This window comes from Scyliorhinus canicula, chromosome 1, assembly GCF_902713615.1.
Source record: "Scyliorhinus canicula chromosome 1, sScyCan1.1, whole genome shotgun sequence".
NCBI classification, from domain to species: domain Eukaryota; kingdom Metazoa; phylum Chordata; class Chondrichthyes; order Carcharhiniformes; family Scyliorhinidae; genus Scyliorhinus; species Scyliorhinus canicula.
In genome coordinates this window covers 281830659-281852347 of record NC_052146.1, presented here as the reverse complement: position 1 = coordinate 281852347, position 21689 = coordinate 281830659, and the positions used below count along the sequence as shown (strand labels likewise).

The 21689-nt window shown below is 43.9% G+C and overlaps 1 protein-coding gene across 2 annotated transcripts in view; it reads left to right on the top strand.

The window, feature by feature from the left end:
- Positions 1-21689, top strand: part of fmn2b (formin 2b) — a 499858-nt gene that overhangs the window by 279916 nt on the left and 198253 nt on the right. For both annotated transcript variants that reach the window (XM_038814212.1, XM_038814205.1), the window contains one exon: positions 8485-8572. In XM_038814212.1, coding sequence (XP_038670140.1) covers positions 8485-8572 — 88 coding nt within the window. The remainder of the gene's footprint in view (positions 1-8484; positions 8573-21689) is intronic.

The window sequence follows — 21689 nt, the reverse complement described above, 5'->3', positions numbered from 1 at the left end:
AAGGTGAAGCTGCATGGGTGACCAGCAAAAAACCTCAAATGTTAATGGAGGTGTAGGTAATACTACTTCAAAACAGTGGGTGGGATCTACCAGTCGCATTGCGCCAGAAAAGCAGTGTGGTGCGAGCTGGTAGATACCAGGAAACCCACATTCAGTGTCTACCCAGCTCGCCATGCCTCGCAAAATCTAACGTAATCTTGCAAGACTTCGCGATGTGAATCTCACCCATTGAGACTTGTTTTTTTATCAGAATTTTTAAAAAATATAAATTTTTATTGGCATTTTCCAATTTTAACAGTTTTACAATTTGACATACTAAAGCACATAATATTTAGAGTCTGATTTTTCTTGAATACAATTTTACACACACCCCTTCTGTCAGCCACAGCCCCCCACAAGCCCCTACTCACTATAAGGGGGTTTGTGGAGACCAGCACTGAACGGTGCTCTCTTGTGGTGTCCAAGGCGAGGGAGTTAGATCCCACACCTTGGTTAGATCTTGGGAACGGAGACTAGCTGTCTCTCTCTAATGTGCAGATTTGCCAGACAGTGATCCCTTTTTATTAAAATTGTGAAAATGTTTTGAATAACGTGTTGATGATTTGTGATTTTTCGTTAAAATAACAATGTGGCTACAAGATGTGAGGGATAAGCAACTGGGAAATGATGTCGAGGCCCTCAGTCATGGTCGTCATAGATTGAGAGATGCCTTGCAGTACCACTCAAGATGCGGATGGTGCGTCCCAGGCTTTCCACTGTGGTCGCCACCCTAGCAGTATTGGCCTCGGTACCACGCATTGTCGGCATCATCTCCTGCATTCCTAGCCTTCGGGACTCCTCTTATGCACTCAATGGAATGCCGCTGAATCTCATGGCAGTCCTATTATCTGCATCCTATTATCTGCATCAGCTTTGGGATAACCTTGTCCAGAGGCTCGGCATCTGACTGGAACCCGGCTGAGACAGCAGACCTCAGGCTGCTGTTGTCCTTGGATGTTCCTGCCTCCACCTGATGCACATCAGCAACTGCGTGGTGCTCACCAGATTGTGCCCCCTAAGCCTGTCCACTATTGTCGCTCGCTGTAGTATGTTTCCCTGTGCTGGTCGAAGGTGGGGAATGTTCGGAATGTTGGTCCCCTCAGAGCTTTTTTCCGAGATAGTTTCTTGGATGGCTGGGGAGGGGGAATGAATCATAGAATCATAGCCTCTTTCTGCACTGTAAATTCTATTTGGCCCATCGAGTCTGCACCGGCCCTTACAAAGAGCAACCCACTCAAGCCCATGTATGTACCCTATCCCCGCAGCCCAGCAACCCCCACTTAACCTTTGTGGACACTAAGGGTAATTTAGCATGGCCAATCCACCTAACCTGCACATCTTTGGACTGTGGGAGGAAATCGGAGCACCCGGAGGAAACCCACGCACACAGGGGGAGGACGTGCAGACTCCGCACATACAGTGACCGAGTCGGGAATTGAACCTGGGACCCAGGGGCTGTGAAGCAACTGTGCTAACCACTGTGCTACCGTGCTGTCCACAATGACTCCATATCACCCAAATGATCTTGCGAGACAATGGAAATGTGTTCAGCGAGAGGGAAAGATAATTTTGTCTGGCAGGACAACTCACTTGAGAAAAGTCATCTGTTTGAAGGGGTAGTGGATCCTCGCCTTTCTTGCGAAGGGCAACCTCTCTGACGGTGACTGCTATCTCCTTGGGCAACCCGTGATCTCCAGGGCCTGTTCCTCACAGGAGTTGAGGACTCTAATCTCTGGTACACCGCAACCCTCCTGCTCCCTCCCCCCAACCTTCCCTCACCGCCACCATCCTGGCCCTTTCCCTTTTAATATGGGCTATCTTCTCCTGCAAGGACAAAGAGAGAGCATTATGAGCCGTATGCTTGATGGGTCCGGGGGGGGTCTTTAGCTGGTGGCATGTGTGGGTATCGCACCCAATCATGAAGTGGTTGTGTGCTGGTGGCTGCCAGTGACTTTTGAAGAACCAGCACGATGATCGGATGTAGGGGGAGGGTGCGAGGTGTCAGGCAGTGATTTGTGTCGGGGTGGGAGGGGTTGTGAATTTAAGGGGTGGCAGGCAGAACTGATGCTAGGAGCGAGATGGTGATTTACCTTTCCTGGTCATTGGTCTTCTTCCAACATTGGAGGGCAGCTCACCTGGTCATGCTGCCTGCACTGAAGGCACTGCCTCCCAAGGCGCTATTGGTGACCCTGCTGCTCCGGCCTCCGACCCCCCCCCCCCCCCTTCTCTGGGAACAGGATGTCTCATCTCACATTGATGGCGCGAGATGCCTGGCCAGGTCGATACCTCCAACACAAGGAACAGGTTTGTGCACCGCCATGCTTGCGTGTTGACTGGGAGTGAGTGGTGAAGCATCCTTTAAAAGCAATTCCCCCTTGTTAGCAGTGAGGCGCTGAGGTGCAGGTCCAGTGAATTGATGGGTATGACGGCCAGTAATGGCAAGAAGTTTGTGGGGCTAACTTTCAGCACTAAAGTGCCATTAAATATGGGCCGCAATCTTGCCCCGCCAATCGAGCCCAAAATGACACTTGGAAACCTTTTTGTTAAATCGCGCCCAATTCCTGATTTTGTTCTCTCTCCCACATCATAATTAGCCCACGCATTTAAGTAGCGTTGCTGGAACAGTATTCAATGTTTTGCCTGTACATAAATGCAAAGTACACTCCAGACTGATCTGAGATTATACTTTTGAAGGATCATACCCATTAATTAAACTGCAATGTCTGCCAAGTTGATTGATGCGTGGTTGAATTTTATACAAATAGGAAAGAATGTTGAAAGTGTGATACATTATTTGCCTTTTTTTTTGTTAAAGCTAAAATATCTCATTCGTTCTTGGTAAATTTCCAATGGAGCAGCGAAAGTCAGTTGCCTTTTTAAATTGTTTGACAAAATGGGTGTATCAAAGGAATGACATTATTGCAATTAAGGAAAACCTTTGCACCCTGCAATCCTTTGTATGAAGATCCATAAAAACCTCAAGCTTGTCAATAATCTCTTGCATTAGGTGGCTAATATTTCAGCACTTAGTGCCTGATGGCTGTCACAGATTTTTATCAGCTGTGAGGAAACTTGACCCAAATCATGCCATTAAAACAAATTTGATGAAAGACTTTATTTGGTGTTGTAAAAGAAATGAATTGCTAGACCTGTCAGTTAATAAAACACGTCACCTTGCTTTCTAAGTAGCAGCCTGCTAAAAGAATGAGTTTAAAGTTAGTTCATGCATCAGTCCCCTCTAGAATTAGTTTTTGCACCAGAAAAGTTTATTTGTTTCAAGCTGTAAGTGAAAGATCAACATAAATGCCAAAAGCAACCTTCAGACTAATGTGATGACTGAAGAAAGCTCAGGGCTTCTGGTGGAAACGAGTTATCTTCAACAGTAGCAGGATTTCTCATCTGTTTTTTAAAAAAAAATCAGAATTTGCAATGTCTCGAGAGTTGTTCCTATCTGTGTACAATAGCCTCACAAGATTGCACGGTTTCATAAGTTAAAGACACGTTTCTATGCACGCAGTTGTTTCAAAAGAAAACATATATATTTTGGGGGGTTTAAAATAAGGATTTGTAAACAATGAGCAAAGTTACAGCTCATGGAATAACGGACAGTGGCAACATGAATATGAAATTGCTTCTCGTCACTAGTGGTGATTAATGATTTTCTTTGGACTGGAGGAAGATTTCCCAGGGGTTGCTGTTGGTACCCCCTACTCTTTTTGTTGCATATTAATCTAGACGTTGATGCGCAGGACGTAATTTCAAAATTTGTGGGCGATACTAAACTTGGAAGTATTGTGTACGCTGAGGAGGGTAGAATTGGTCGAATGGGTGCACAGAGGCAGATGGAATTTAATGCAGGGAAGTGTGAAGTGATTCACTTTGTAGGGAGGATGTAGAGAGATCATATAAAATGGCACAATTATGAAGGGGATACCGGGGCAGTGGGACGTGGGTGCATATGTGCATGAGTCATTGAAGATAGTGGGGGGTGGGGGGGGGCTGAGAAAGGAATGAATAAAGTATGCAGCACTCTTCGCTGGGGCATAAGTACAAAAGTAAGAAAGTTGTGCAAATTTGTGTAAAACGCTGGAGTATTGTATCCAGTTCTGGGTGCTATGCTTGAGTGAGGACGTGAATGCATTGGAGAAGATGCAGAATTATTTTCGGCATGAGGAACTTCATTTGCATTGGTAGATTGGAGAAGTTGCAATGTTTGTTTTGGAGAAAAGAAGGTTCAGTGGAGATTTAATATATGTATTCAAAATCACAGAGTCTGCACAGAATGGATAGGGCGAAAATGTAACTATTCATGAACGGATCGAGAACCGGAAGGTACAGATTTAAGGTGATTGGCAAAAGAAGCAATGGTGACAAAGTTTGATTCGGAATGTTGTACCCGGCAAAACTATGGGTCACCTTCGAGAACAGTATTTTAATACATCGGGGCAGGCAAATAACTGAGAGAGAGAATGATTTGGGGGGAATTAATGATGTACTGTTCTGGTGTTCTTGTTATTTGAATGTTTGGAGGTTTTACATATTTATGCGTTGATTCTTCACCATGGTTGATGTCAAGATTACTTTGAGTTCTGTGTTTTTGTTCTCAATGGGCGTTTGGGATATTGGACCCCATTGAGAGGGGGAGGGGGGGGGGTTATGGATTTGTTCCTATTGGCTTTGCACAAGGTGGATGGGGGCTGGCATTTGGGTTGAGTTATTTTTGTCATTTTCCAAGTGGGGGTCACCATGCTAGCATGGATGTTAGTAAATGGGAGCGGTGTGAGGGAGAGGGCTACAGCGGGTAGCCTGGGGTGGTGGGGGGGGGGGGGGGGGTGGCTTGTTAGGTTGGTAGGCAGAGGCAGAATGCCTCGGTTGGTTGGGTTTTCATTCTTGGGTGGGAGAGTGTTTTCGGGAGATTGTTGGCCGATCTGATTGTTTGAAGGGGGAAGGAGCAGGGGTGATGATTAGGAAGGCGTAGGTGGGGGGGGGGGGGGAGAAACAAGTGAGGGGGGTAGGACGGTAGAGTGCTGATGACACATTTTTTTTGTGCTTAGGTTTGGGCAAAGGGGGTAATGGCAGCCATTTTGGGTGGGCCGGGAACCGAGGCGTGCCTGGATTCAGTTGGATCTCCCATCAAAGTGGATATGACAGATTCTAATAGGGGTGGGTTCAGATATCCCATATCAGGATGATTAAATGGAGCATGAGTGGGTTAGATGGTCCGGTCAAAAGATTGTGGGTGTTTGCGCATTTGAAGGACTTGAAAGCTGATGTAACCTTCTTGAAAGAGACACATTTGAGGGTTAGGGATCAGACGAGCCTAAGGAAGGGATGGCTGAGGTAGGCATTCCATTCAAATTTTGATTCTTAGTCGAGAGTGGTTGCAATCGTGTTTAACAAGTTTTTACGTCAGTCAGTAGGGTGCTGGACTCTGGGGGGCGATTTATGATGGTGAATGGAGTCTTGGCAGTGGCACCAGTATTCTTAGTTAACATTTACACTCCGCATTGGGATGACACTGATTTTATTAAGAAGGTGTACTCCCAAATAGGCGAATTTGTGGTGGGGAAATCGGTGCTCCCGGGGGTTGTGAGAGCCGAGTAAACGGTCATAGTGAAATCGGATCATGCAGGAAGTGTGGAATCTTCTCCGAGTAGAAACATATTTGACCAAGAGCAATGGCAGAATTCAGGTGGCTCATGATTGGGCTCTACTGCACAAATTGAACTTGGCCAGTCTGGTGGAGGGGGTGAAAGTGGACTTTAAGAGGTGTGATGCCCTCCTGCTTTCCTTGGCAGGAAGAGTAAAGAGGATCAATATTAATGTTCTGCTGAGGTTCCTATTTATGTTCCAGTCCCCCTCCATCTTCCTTCCCCAAATCGTCTTTTGTTCAGGTGGACAAGTTCATTTCTGCTTTTGTTTGGACAGGTGAGGCACCCACGATTCAGAGAGCCTTTTTGCAGAGGGGTGGTGTTCGGGAGGGCTAGCATTACCAAATTTAATGTTCTACCACTGGGCGGTAAATATTGAGAAGGTGCAACAGTGATGGTGGGTGTGTGGGGGGGGGGGGGGGGGGGGTGCGGTAGGCATTGGAGTGGGGGAATGGAAGAGGTCTCTTGTGTTCAGTCATATTTACGGACATTGGTCACAGCCCCTCTCCCGTTTTCCTCGTCCAAACCCGGTAGTGGTGGCATCACTTAAAATCCGGAATCAGATTAGCTGGCATTTCTGATCGTGGGACATGTCAGTATTGTCGCCAATCTGCGGAAACCACAGATTTGCACCATTTGTGATGGACACAACCTACAGGATTTGGAAGATGGAGAGGAATAATCCCAGACGATTGAGGAACTGTTTGTGGAGGGTAGGTTCATGGGGCTGGAGGAGTTGAAGGAAGAATCTTTGATTATGTCCAAAAGCTCTCTTTGGACATATGCATGTGTATGACTTTGTTCACAAAGAACTCTTTGTGTTCCCTGGGTAGCCGAGCCATACATTGATGGATAGGATGTTATCTTGTGATGAGGTGGGAGAAGGGAGGTTCACTGATATATACGAGTGGTTGCTGGAGATGGGAAAGGCACCATTAGAAGAGATAAAGGGGAAGTGGGAAGAAGAATTGAGCTTGGCTCTGAAGGGAGGGGCCTGGAGGAAGATATTGTATGGGGTAAAATCTACTTCCTCTTGTACCAAGCTGAGCCTGATACAATTTGAAGTTGTCCATAGGGCGCGCATGACTAGATCGCGCATGAATGGGTTATTCCCCGATGTGGAGATAAGTGCGAGAGGTATTTAAGGGGGCCAGTAAATCACTCCCGTATGTTCTGGTCCGGCCCAAAATTGGTCGGGTTCTGGGCCTCCGTCTTTGAGACCATGTTGGTGATAGTGGGGGTGAGGTTGGAGCCATGCCCATTGGTGGCAATTTTTGGGGTATTGGATTTGCCGGAGCGTCTAGAGGGCAAGAGGCCCAATGTTTTGGCCTTCGCCTCTCTGATTGCCCGGCAACAAATCCTGCTTGGGTGGAGGTCAGCAATGCCACCTCTGGTTGGGGGACATGGCAGGATTTCTGCAACTAGAACAAGAGAAAAATCAAAAATGTCCTTAGTGGGTCAGAAAAAGGGTTTTGCTCAAGGTGGAGAGCATTCATCACTGTTTTTAAAGATATGTTTGTTGCCAGCAAGGGGGAGGGGGTTAGGGCGGTAGTCGGTTGCCAGCAATTGGCAAGAGGAGAGATGGGATGCGGGGCTGGGGTTGGAAGGGCGATAGGCTAGGGGGGTGCTGGAGGTTTCCAGGGTTATAGTAGATAGTTTGCAAAAACAAAAAATGACAACCTGTTCGCAATGGTTTTTTTTTCATATGCCTGTGAAACTTTTTGTATTGTTTGGAGTAAAATATATTTTTAAAAATTATATCTATTCCATCATCTCGTACCTCACGATGCCATTGCCATATTCCATGGCAGTTTGTACCCATCTACCGTTTTGCACAACAGCATTCTATTTAATCAGATAAGCTGTTCTCGCCGAGATCTAGAATATCTCCCTATGAGCTACACAAATAGCTTTGATATTGGATCAATGTTGTGCAATGCATTAGATTCGATTTTGAAATTTAATATGGGCAAAATTCCAATATTATTCCGGAGTCTGTTGCTGATCAAATTGCAAAACAAATTCGACTCTGCGATATCTGCACTTGGAACTAAAGTTGACTGGAAGAAGGAACTTTTTCGTCAGACGATCTTTAGCCTTGTTTTCTATATTAAATGTTTCTAAAATCCCTCTTTGCATCAGTGGGAATTGTCCCAGTATCTTGAGTGTTTCCTCTTAAAAGTAATTCCCCATGCCTGGCATCATACTAATTCCTGCGATCATACTTAGTGAATCCACCCCGTAGGGTCTCTGGTTTTAATGTTCCTTCCATAATAGTGTCCAAAACTGCACAAGATACTCTAACCGTGGCTAACCACTGCCTTGTACAGCTTTCATCAGTACTACTTTGCTATTTGACAATTATAGAAATCCAAATGCATTATTGGCTTTATGTTCCTGCAGTTGCACTTTTTTACGTGTTAATGTTAGAAATACAGGTCCCGTTAAGAGTAAACTAGCTCTTGCTTCAGAGTGAATTGAGAGCAGCTGATGCTCATTGAAGCTTGTTTTTTCCCCAGTTCACGGTTGCTTCGTTTCACGCATTCCTGTTAATGTCAGAAAGGATCCTCAAGTTCCCCTTTGTGAATTTCAATCTTCATTATCCCTCGAGATGGAAGTATTCTTGGTGTTAATTGTACTGGCTTCCCTCGGCTCCACCATTATTGCAGTTCGGGTGACAGCTTTCAAAAACCTCCAGTCTCCTGAAAATTACATTCTTTTTATAAAATGGGATGTGTATTTATGATCTGATTCCCAACAACTGGATTCATTCTTTCTTTCTTTCTTGCTCCAGGTCGTGAAACTTCTGAACAATAAGAGGTCGCAAGCTGTTGGAATTTTAATGTCGAGTCTTCACCTGGAGATGAAAGATATCCAGCATGGTAAGCCCATTCAACGGTTGTTGGTAAATTCCCCATAAAATTATTTGTCACGATTTTCCAGAATCCATTCACAGCTGTCCGCAATGTGCTCCGACTTCAGTTGTTATCAGTAATGTTACTTTGAAGATAGGTGGATATGCAATATGCGGGAATGGAGTAAGTGTCAGCTTATATTAAAGTGATGAATGCGCACACACGATCAACCTCCACAGTAGTAACCTGAATTGATACTTCTGTCATTCATAATTCACCCCATGAACAGTAAGCATGTAACATGGCTTGTACTGTAAATCCTAAATGAAAGGGTTGAGTTTCAGTGCTTAAAATGAAGTGCATGTGATTCAATATTGCTGTTTGTGAAGGTTGGTGCGTGTCTGGAGAAAAAGGTGGGACAGATGTAGAGAGCATGAGCTTGAATGTATTTCGTAAGGTTTTCATCACTTGTGAATAGGTCGGCTTACATCTTTGATGTATGTTGGACAAATATTCATGAGAAGTGCAAAATACTACCTTGACTTACTAACATGAAAAATTTCTGAATCCAAGTGCAAAATTTGCAACTGCTGCACCTCAAAAGGTGAATCCTCATCTCAATCTTGTCCCTTGAAAAATGGTGCAGGAGCTCCCCAGTGTTGTACTCTACACCATGGGAGTTGAGGTTGCTGCAGTAATTACTCAGGCCTACAAACTAACCACCCCATCAGGAGGAGAACATTTTAGCGAAGTTAAATATACCAATTAAGAGAACAATCCATGCTGGCAACGTTATGGAACATGGACACCCCATTGAGCTTACAGATACGCATTATGAATGTCCTGTAACAAGGATAGCAAAAGCTTCTAGAAGTACATAAAAGGGAAGAGAGTTGCTAAAGTTAATGTTGGCCCCTTGGAAGATGAAACCGGAGAGTTAATAGTGGGGAATACAGAAATGGCAGAGATGCTAAATCAATATTTTGCCTCAGTTGTCATGGTGGAGGATACTAGCACAATCCCTATAGGAACGGGTAATTCCGAGGTAATAGAAAGGATGGAACTTGGAGCAATCAGCATCAATAGGGAAACAGTACTCAACAGACTATTGGAATTGAAGGCTGACAAGTCCCCAGGGCCTGATGGCCGACATCCTAGGGTTGTTAAAGGAAGTGGCAGCAGAGATAGTGGATCCATTGGTTATAATATTCCAAAATTCCATGGACACAGAAAAGGTTGTAGTGGATTGGAAACATGCTAATGTAATGCCCTTAATCAAAAAGGGAGGGAGGCAGAATGTAGGAAATGATCGACCAGTTCGTTTAACATCTGTTGTTCGGAAATTGTGAGAATCCATTATTATGGACATAATCAGGACATTTGGAAAGTCAAAACAATATCCATCAGAGTCGGCATAGTTTTATGAAGGGTAAATCATGTTTGACTAATTTTCCAGAGTTCTTCAAAGATGTAAGAAGCCAAGTGGATAATGAAGATCCTGTAGATGTAGTGTATATGGACTTCCCAAAGACGCTTGATAAAGTGTCACACAAAAGGTTAATACACCAAGTTAGTTCACATGGGGTTAGGGGTAATTTATTAGCTTGGATAGAAGACTGGCTGAGGGACAGAAGACAGAGTCGGGATAAATGGGTCTTTTTCTGGATGGAAGGATATAACTAGTGGGGTGCCACAGGGTTTGGTCCTTGGGGCCCCAACTATTTACAATCCGATGACACTAAAATAGGTGGGACAGTAAGTTACAATGAGGAAATATGAACCTTACAAATGGATATAGATAGGTTAGGTCAGTGGGCCAAAATGTGGCAGATGGAGTTTAACGTGGGTAAGTGTGAGGTCATGCATTTTGTCGTAAAAATGAAAAGGCAACTTATGATCCAAATAGGGAGAGACTTTGGGGTGCTCCAATGTGGAGGAATCTGGGTCTCCTCGTGCATGAGTCACAGAAAACGTGCATGTATGTGCAGCAGATAATAAAGAAAGAAAATGGAATGTTTGTATGTTTAGGTAAAGGAAGAGAGTATAAACGTAAGGAAGTGTTGCAACTGTACAAGACATTGGTGAGACCACACATGGAGTATTGTGCACAGTTGTGGTCCCTTTTTTTGAGAAAAGATGTAGTGGCATTGGAGGCAGTTCAGAGGAGGTTCACTAGATTGATTCCAGAGGTGAGGGGTTTGTCGTATGAGGAGAGATTGAAAAGTTTAGGCCTATACTCTCCAGAGTTTAGAAGAATGAAGGGAGATCAAATTGAGGTATAGAAGATGATGAGAGGTATGGATAAAGTAGACTGGGAGCGGATGCTTTCTCTTGTGCGGCATTCTAAAATGAGAGGCCATAATTTTAGAAGAAGAGGTAGCATATTTAAAACCGATTTGAGGGGAAACGACTTTGCCAAAAGGGTTGTGAATCTGTGGAAGAGTTGTGAATTTGTGGAATTTGGTACCCCAGAGTGTAGGAGATGCTGGGACAGTGAGTAAATTTAAGGAGGAGTTAGCCAGGTTTTTAATTAGTAATAGGTTGAAGGATTCTGGCGAATGGGCAGGACGGTGGAGTTAAGGCCCTGAGCATGTTGAATGATGGAGCAGGCTTGAGAGGCTAAATTACCTACTCCTGCTTCTAGCTTTTGTTCGTTTGTTCATGGGACGTCGACCATTTGTTCATGGGACGTCGGCATCGCAGGCTGTGCCAGCAGTTATTGCCCATTCCTAATTGCCCTTGAGGCGGCAGTTGAGAGTGAACTACATGTAGGCCAGACCAGGTAAGGATAGCAGACACAGACATTAGTGAATCAGTTGGATTATTATGACAATCGACAATGGTCTCATGGTCATCATTAGACTTTTAATTCCAGATATTTTGTTGTGTTAAAATTCCATCACCTGCCGTGGTGGGATTCGAACCCGGGTCCCCAGATCATTATCCCGGGTTTCTGGATTACTAGTCCAGCAATAATACCATTATGCCCCCTCCTCATATGTTCAAAGAAAGAACTAATTCCACCTTCCAGCTCTTGGTCTGTAGGTAACAGCACCTCAAGTACAACTCTGGCATTCCTGATTAATAAGCGGATTTGATTAAGGGGATCAGGGGCTATTGGGAGAAGGCAGGAGAATGGGGATGAAGAACATTTCACCCATGATCGAGTGGCGGAGCAGACTGGGTGGTCTAATCTGCTCATATACCTTATGATCATATGGTCTAAGTTCGCAAAATGATGGACTGCATTGACCAGTAACTTGATCATCATCATTCCTGTAAGAATATCAATAGAGGAAGTTGGCTTTGTGAAGTTCTTAGGAAGAAACAGCAAGATGCATTCAGTATCAGAACTGTTAAAACATGGGATTCCTTTATTCCCCTAGTCAACTTCTGCTGGTCCACGTGTATGGAAGCCTTAACTGGACAAAGTGCACAATGCAATTCTCCATATACCGCATCTTTCACTTTTGAGACTTGCTTGGCAGGGCTAATGGGATGGACACTTGGTTTTGCTCACGTTTGAGGGGCTTTCTATGAGAGAAGGACTCCCTCGGAGAGCCCAATGTGAGCAATTAAACCACTGAAACTAGTTAAATGAGTGGTCGGGTTGGCTTGCAATTGAAGCTCATTGATGTAAATGTGTGATGGCCCCTGTCTGAGTGATGTGAGAGTGCCAACTTCACATGCACACCCAGAAAAAAATGAAGTGTGGTTATAGGTGACAGAAAAGTGCTAAAATTGTCTTGCCTATGTTCTTGGAGGATGGGTCTCAAAGTGGCGGCATTCCAGAAAAAATAATGCTTGTAAATTCAAGGGTCCTTTACTAGCGCGATAAATTTGGCGAGTCTTGTGATTAAAAAAATAACCCAAGCAGCAAGAGTATTTCTCAGTTAGCAACTCTCGAGTATGACTGGAAAAGGTTTGGGGTGGGGTACGAAATGTGTACCTCTAACGACGTTGTGAAATGGAGATTGTTCCACTGTTTAGAGGGTTAAATGCTGTTACGGCAGTTGTCTGCTTTCCAATAATGCCTCTCGAGTTGGATGCCGATTTGCGTGAATATTTTGCAATAAATTTTAAGAATTTAAAAAGGATTAATAGTGATGTTTGTGAATCACATTTAGTCACAGTCTGAGTTCTGTGAAATAGATTTCTGGGGGTTACTAAACTTCTTAAATCAAAAAAATCCCGAGTGCTAGTCATATATTACGGCGCCAACCCTGGCGCCAAGAGGCACTTGGTATTTCTTGTACTGGCAGATGTATTTCAGTTAAGTCATAGACTGAAGTCTGAAAACAATGATATGGTCGTTTTCCTCAGTCAAGTACTCGAGTCAGTTTGAGTCAATAATGAGAACCAAATGAATAAAGGAGTCAAGCTAACATCTGTGGGTCTGCTACACATGACACACGTTCACTGTGAGGCTTGCATGATGTGCAATTATATTAACAATGACTTGACATGAAAACCTGTAACTTTGTTTCGAAATGTACTGCACATTATTTCGCAGCAGCACGTGTAAGCCCCAGACTTTTGTGCACCCGACATGTGTTGGGATTTTCCAGCCCCTTTCAAGTCCCGACGAGCCAGTGAACGAATGAATTTTGTATCTTTTTCTTCTGGTGCTCGCGTTGGAGTGAATCATCTCAGTCGAGCAATGCTGGAGCAGTTAAACCAAGCTTGAGGTCACGCCCCTCAAGAGCAGTCAGTTTTGTGGAACCGGAGCAACAACGGCCCACGTTTGTCGCTTCATACTTGGGGATCAGTCTTCTGCACCTCACCTCACTCACCTGGTTAGAAGTCCACTTGTTGCATCTGGGTTTATTACTGTCACACACTTCACGATATTGCCATTTTATATTACAATGCACGTAACTCCTAAGCACTCCTTTGGGATGAATAAAGAGAGCCTGACCTTAATCAGCGCTGTTTATCGATGGTGCTGTCTCGGCATAATATTTTGTCTCATTCTTTCCTACTCATTTTCAATTGTGTATCAACTGGAATTGGATCAAGGAAATTTTAATGGCACAAATTGCATCTTGAGCGTTCCAGAGCGATTACAGCTAAGTGCTTTGTTATAACAGGGCTAACATCCATTATACATGGTGCAATAGGACTTACCAAAACCGTTTTTCTTCATCTCCATTCTGGTTGAAATCAGCTCTCTGCATTCGTGTTCTGAACCTCAGTTCAAATATCTATGTAGAAATTCATTGCCTCTTCATGTCCAGTTTGAAATTCAAATGGCCATTTTTATATTATCCAGTCAGTGTTTTTATTGGTTTTCATAATTAATGGTTGTATGAATCGTTAGTGCCACTCAATATATTGTCCCTTTCATGACCTTAGAATGTTCAAGGTAGTTCAGTCAATTAACTACTTTTATAATTGTGGTAATTTGTAAGAGTGGGCCCACTGTAATAGCATAAGTATACATTGCCAGTTTGCACATAGTAAGTTTCCCCAAATGGCAATGAGATGAATTACCAATTTAACTGTTGGGGAGTATTGTTTTGTTGAGGCATAAACTTTGGTCAAGACACTAAGGAAAAAAAACCTCTTCTGCTCCTCTTTGAATAGTTCCACTTAGAACACAGATGGGATCTCTGTTTAAAGTTTCATCTTGAGTGACAACATCTCCAGTGATGGAGCATTCCCTCTGCGGATTGTGTGTTCACATCTTTGGAGTGGGGCTTGAATGCAGAATCCTTTAGGTTCGAGGGCAAGTGGGCAATCGCCGAGCAATAGCTAACATCTGAAATAGAAATTGCATTAAAACTGCTAAATAAATCAAAAGCCATGCACTATAAATAAAAACTGATGCTGGAGGACAGCAATTCACCAGTTTAGCAATCTAATATTGAAGGTGGCACTGTGATTAGCACTGCTGCATCATAGTGTCAGGGACCCGGATTCGATTCCAGCCTTGGTCGACTGTGTGGAGTCTGCACGCTCTCCTCGTGTCTGCGTGGGTTTACTCCCACAGTCCCAAGATGTGCCGGTTAGGTGGATTGGCCATATCTTTTTATTAAAACAATAAAAAATATATACAAGGCCAAACGGTACAAACACTAATTTTGTGTTGGAGAAACCGGGTACCCTCCCCTCAGTAAAGAGAAAAGCACATTACTGCGGATGCTCGAATCTGAAACTAAAGGGAAAATGCTGGAAAATCTCAGCAAAGATATTTTCTATGCTGAGATTTTCCAGAATTTCCACTCCCCTCAGTAAATTTCCCTTTAGTGTCCAGCGATGTGCAGGTTATGGGTTGGGATGGGAAAGTTGGCCTCGGTAGGGTGCTGTTTCAGAGCGTCGGTGCAAGCCCAGTGGACTGAATGGCCTCCTTCTACACTGTAGGAGTTCTAACTGTAAAAGATATCCTCTGAACCTTTCCATAAGTTTGCTGCCTTTGAACAAGTATCAGATATCCGTTATTCTATATTTAACAGTGCAACCACTGCAGATTTTGACCAGATACATCATATTGAAACATAAGGAATCAACTCCCAATTAGATTGTTCAAGTGTGCAGTCTCTCAATTTGATTAGGTCCAAGTGCTGTCAATGAGCTGAACCATATTGTCCACCGGATCACTGTTAATCTATTGCTATGTAATGGGAGTTTCAGTCATCCCATGTATTCCAGTACATAGTAAATATTAAAGTGTTCTGAGTTTATATTGGATATATTATTGAACATGATTTTTAAATTTGTTGGAGTTCAGGCTAGAATAATGGCCCAACAATACCAAATGGTTGCTGTGCATTAACTAGTATAGGAGGAAAAGATCTGCAATTTACAAATAGCCATTCCTAATCCTTCTCAAACACAGACTGTCATGGAGCAATCCTTGCTCACACGGGAATTCTGGTTGGATATAATAATGAAAAACACATTTGCATTCAACTTCCAAGTGAGCCACACAGACGTATTTTAATTGTGTATATATTGGAAGGGCTTTGTAAGGCGGCATGAAGGACTTAAAGTGAATTATTTTAACCCTCTATAAGTCTGTTTATTCAGGACCAGATTCCTGATTCACTTAATGCATTTATTCATCCAATCCTTGTCAACATCCCACTTGGAGGAACAACATTTCAGCACCAGTGGGTTTATTTTCTTTTATCCTATATACATGTACACCGTGGATAGGATTGCAATTTGGTTAATTGATTTTCGGAGCTGATTATGCCACATTTTGGCGGGTGGAGACTGCCTTCTGCACTCTCATTCGCTTTTACTCATGATGTCTTTTCCAGCTGCCACAGTTGCCTTGAGAAATATTGAAACCTGGTCACCAAGGGACTGTGTTCAAATGTTAACAATGACCAGGTTTTCAACTGGCAGTCGGATCACTGACGCACCATGATATGGATATAAAAACAAAACTTGGAATTGAACAGTTTAATAGAGCGAAAAGTTGAGATAGAATACTTCCTCAAAGTACTACAAATTTAGGAGGAAAACACACATAAACAAAGAATGTCACTGTATGGAGGCCCTACTTCTATACCAGTCACTAATCTTGACGGAGTGGCATTGCAAAGCAGCTCCAACCTGAGCAAGTAATCCGATGTCCCAGTGGGGCGCCTGCCACAAAAATCTCCCTTGTGTGGCTCGGTATCAAATTTTGTTTGACCACCCCTTTGAAGTCCTTTTTGGGATTATGTTAAAGGCACTGAATAAAAGTAGGTTGTTTTTTCTCCTGGTCATTGAATGCTGGAGCTTTATGGAGTTCGGCAATGGTCATGTGGTGTTCTCTGGCTGGTCAGAATTTGAACCCCATTGCTTGCTGTGGAGCGGCTCTGCGATGCCCCCTGCTGGGGTTGGTGGGGATGAATTGGCCTGGTTCTGTGGCAGTAACCAGGGGGCAAAACAATTATTTATGCAACTGGGAAAGATGTATTTTTCGACAGATGTATCCTGTGGCATGGTGGCACAGTGGTTAGTACTTGTGTCTCGCAGCTTCACGGACTCGGGTTCAGTTCCGGCCTCGTGTGACTTGTCTGTGTGGAGTTTGCACTTTCTCTTTGTGTCTGCGTGGGTTTCTTCCGGATGCTCCGGTTTCCTCCCACAGTCCAAAGATGTGCAGGTTAGGTGGATTGGCCATGCTAAATTGCTGCTTAGTGTCCAAAAAGGTTAGGTGGGGTTCCTGAGTTACGGGGATAGAGTGGAGTCATGGGCTTCAGTAGAGTACTCTTTCCAAGGGCGGGTGCAGTCTCGATAGGCCAAATGGCCTCCTTCCACACTATGGATTCTTTGATTCTTCTTTTAATCCCATTAAATTGTCTCTGGGACTGCATATGCACGCCAATTCCAATAAGGAGGAAAATGATACACTCATATATTCAGCAAAGTCTCTACTGATTGAATGGCTCCTATTGCAAAGTTATATTGAAATGAGTTCCAGACATAAAGGTCCTTTATAACTGTTGGTATAATTCTCCTGTTTCAAATCAAAGAAGTCTTTCTATGTTCCCTTAGTCTCCAGCAAAACTCCCATTACCAAATCCTCTACTATTACCACCTGTTGTGGAGTCACTATTGTCCAGTCGGTGAACTGAATCACCCATATCAACACAGTCATTGCAAGAGCAGGACGAGCAGTTGGTGTACTGCACAAAAAGTGGCTCACCATCTGATGATTCTCCTTGTGCAGAACGTGTCAGAAATGGGAATAATTACTCATCTGGCTAGACACAATGGCCCGAACACTTGAAGGTCAGCACCCTGCAAAACAGGGCAGCGTGCTGGAGGTATTAAGGCGCATCAAGATAGATAAATCCCCGGGACCTGATGGAGATGTATCCCAGGATGCTGTGGGAGGCAAGGGAGGAAATTGCCGACCCCCTAGCTGAGATATTTGAATAATCAACAGCCACAGGAGAGATGCCTGAAGTTTGGAGAGTAGCAAATGTTGTGCCCTTGTTTAAGAAGGGCTGCAGGGATAAGCCTGGGAACTACAGACTGCTTGGCCTTCTGTAGTGGACAAGTAATTAGAAGGTATTCTGAGGGACAGGATCTACAGGCATTTAGACAGGCAAGGGCTAATTTGGGAAAGTCAGCATGGCTTTGCAAGGGGAAAGTCATGTCTCACAAATTTGATTGAGTTTTTTGAGTAACCAAGAAGGCAGATGAGGGCAGTGCGGTCGATGTTGTCTGCATGGACTTTAGCAAGGCCTTTGACAAGGTACCGCATGGTAGGTTGTTGCAAAAGGTTAAATCTCACTGAATCCTGGGTGAGGTAGCCAATTGGATACAAAATCGGCTTGGTGATCGAAGCCAAAGGGTAGTTGTGGAGGGTTGTGTTTCAAACTGGAAGCCTGTGACCAGCGGTGTGCCTCAAGGATCGATGCTGTGTCCACTGTTATTTGTTATATATATTTTTAATTAATGGTTTGAATGAGAATGTAGGAGGCATGGTTAGTAAGTTTGCAGATGTCACCAAGATTGGTGGCATAGTAGATAGCGAAGAAGGTTATATAAGATTGCAACAGGATCTTGACTAATTGGGCCATTGGGCTGATGAATGGCAGATGGAGTTTAATTTGGATAAATGTGAGGTGATGCATTTTGGTAGATCAAATCAGGGCAGGACCTACTCAGCTAATGGTAGGGAGCTGGGGAGAGTTACAGAACAAAGAGATCTAGGAATACAGGTCCATAGCTCCTTGAAGGTGGAGTCAAAGGTGGACAGGGTGGTGAAGAAGGCATTCAGCATGCAAGGGTTTATTGGTCAGAATATTGAATACAGGAGTTGAAACGTCTTGTTGAAGTTGTACAAGACATTAGTGAGACCACACATGGAATACTGTGTTCAGTTCTGAGCACCCTATTACAGGAAGGATATTGTTAAACTAGAAAGAGTGCAGAAGAGGTTTATGAGGATGTTACCAGAACTTGATGGTCTGAGTAATAAGGAAAGGCTAAATCGGCTGGGACCTTTTTCCAAGGAGCATAAGAGGCGTAGGGGTAATTGTATAGAGGTCTATAAAATAATGAGGGGGGGGCGCGGCACGCTGCGCAGTGACTAGCACTGGGACAGCGGCGCTGAGGATCCTGGTTCGAATCCCGGCCCTGGGTCACTGTCCGTGTGGAGTTTGCACATTCTCCCCATGTCTGCGTGGGTTTCGCCCCCACAACCCAAAGATGTGCAGGTTAGGTGGATTAGCCACACTAAATTGCCCCTTAATTGGAAAACAAAAAAATAATAATTGGGTACTCTAAATTTATATTAAAAAATAATGAGGAGCATCGAGAAAGTAGATAGTAGACTACTTTTCCCAAAGGTAGAAGGGTCTTGAACTAAAAGGCATAGGATTAAGGTGAGAGGGGAGAGATACAAAAGAGACCAGGTGGGAAATTTCTTCACAAAGAGGGTAGTGAGCATCTGGAATGGGATGCCAGAGGCAGTGGTAGAGGCGGGTACAATTTGGTCCTTTAAAAAGCAGATAGACAGCTACATGGGTAGGGAAGGTATCGAGGGATATGGGCCAAATGTGGACAAGTGGGACTAGCTTAGTAATAGAAACTGGGTGTCATGGGCAAGCTGGGCTGAAAGGCTTGTTTCCATGCTGTATACATCTATACTGTATACTGGTACTTATACTCCCTGGATTCGTAATCAACTCCTTCCAGCACTGTGGCTGTAGTTTGTGTATGCAATGCAGCAACTCGCAAGGGTTGCTTCAACAGCATATCTATTTCATAGATGTCATAGTATTTACAGTGCAGAAGGAGGCCATTCGGCCCATCGAGTCTGCACCGGCTCTTGGAAAGTCACCCTACTTAACCCCGCACCTCCACCCTAGACCTATAACCCAGCAGCCCCACCTAACCTAAGGGCAATTTAGCATGGCCAATCCACCTAACCTCCGTTTCTTTGGACTGTGGGAGGAAACCGGAGCACCAGGAGGAAACCCACGCAGACACTGGGAGAACATGCAGACTCCGCACAGACAGTGACCCAAGTGGGAATCGAACCTGGGACCCTGGAGCTGTGAAGCCATAGTGCTAACGAGTATGCTACCATGCTGCCTCTTCAGTGTCGTCCATTACCAGAAAGGAAGAGTATCATTCTGATGTGGACACGTATGGCTATTCTTTTTAAGTCTCTCTGCCCTGGAAACTTAAATCATTGTGAGCATGAGAGCAGTGTCATCTACATGCAGCAAACATTTTTTTTTCAATGTTAAAAGGGTCACCATCAACCTTGTAAATCTATAAAAACTTGTACCATTGCCTAATATTGCAACAGCTTCAAATGCTTTGTGAAGAAGAAAATGCTTAAAGCTCAGCTTGGCATTGAAGTGAGGGATAGGGGGAGAAACCCTTTTTTTACATGCAAGGGTGCAAACAATGCTTCATGGGGTCCACCAAGGTTGCCCTTGAGTCCCAAAGACTGAAATCTCAAAAGATCTATTTAAAAAAACACTAAGCAAGTGCATGTCATGACAGAAATATCCATCATCGGCGCTGAGTATCTGGGTTTGATCCCAGCCCCGGGTAACTGTCCATGTGGAGTTTGCATATTCTCCCCGTGTCTGCGTGGGTCTCACCCCCGCAACCCAAAAGATGTGCAGGCTAGGTGGATTGGCCACGCTAAATTGCCTCTTAATTGGAAAAAAAGTAATTGGGTACTCTTTTTTTTTTAAAAAATAAAATAAAATAAAAATAATTTTAAAATATCCATCACCTCAGAACTTCATGAAGACACTCTGGAGACTGTGCTCCATCCTTTCTGCATCCCACACCCTCCCACCACAAAGCAAATATGTTGGAAAAAGAAATACGGCTGTAAATTGTTAATATGCCACGTTAAGAAGAAAGCAAACCCCTATCATAAAGTATACTTAAAAATCAAAGTTGATTTGAAGGTTGGCGCAGTTCTTCGTTGTGCTGAATTTCACTCGGAGGCCCCAAATTTGGCTGGGCCCCAGTCGGCCCATGTATGAATCCACCCCTCTTTAAAAGAATGTTGGATGTTGCATCCAACCAATGTGGTATTTGATCTACTCTCTGTCATTGTCTCTGTTTTAATTTTGATGGACAGCTTCTCTCTCCACTGGCACTGTGGGCTGAGAACAAATGTGACAGCTGCTGGCAATTATTTCCGCAGCCTCATGATGAGATGAGACTCCATAAAACTTCAAGCAAGATTTATGTAATTCTAAAACGCTGTTGGAAGAATTCTGATGAATCTTGAAATGGCTCCTTATGTTGGGTTCAAATTCTATTTTTTTTAAAAATTGAGTTGAAGTACAAATGGAAAACAGTGCTTTTTTTTGTGCCGATCTTTATTTGCTTCTGTACAACACTTAATCAGCCTAATTGTCTCTCTCTCAGCTTGAGCTATTTTGTCTGTAAGAACGTTGTGTCGATAACAAATCCTAGTTTCCCAGTGCGTACCTCAATATTGCCATGTTTATTGACCCTGTGGTCAGCTAACCCAAGTATCTAGGAAATGTCAAGTTTCACGTTGTCGTAGGCTGTAGCACAGAAACCTGCCATCAAATCTGCAGTAATGGTTTTTCTCATAGCTGTCAATGCAATCTCTCTTTTTCTTAGCCCCCCCATCTCTTCAATATTCCTCCTTTTTCCATGTAGCTATTTCCTATTTTGGGAGTGGGGGTAGGGGTGGGTTCATTAACTCTGGGTGGCTGGTTCGCAATGCCAAGTGCGCGGGTTCAATTCCTGCATCGGCTGTGGTGATCCATGCAGGCTCCACCTTCTTAACTGTGCCCCTCACCTGAGGTGCGGTGACCCTCAGATTAAATCAGACAGCCAGCCCGCAAAACGGAGTGCAGCCTCTGGTACTCTGAGACTATGGCAACTTTCATTTCCTATTTTAAAGGGTATGACCGACTACTCCAGTGGTAGTTTGTGGTAGAAAGTTTCTCATGCTAATACCTCCTTGAGTCAACGTTTCCTAACTTTTTCTCTTTCAATTCTTGTATCTTTAACGTCAGGCCCTTCAATCTATCACTCCAATAACCCCTCTTGATCTTCAGGATCCCAGTTGGATCACCTCTTAATCATTCCTGTTCTAATGAAAAGACTCTAACTTGAGTCTCTATCCTACGTTAATCTGCACTTAACCCTCTTCATCCTATCCTCTGCAACACTACTAAAGATTCCA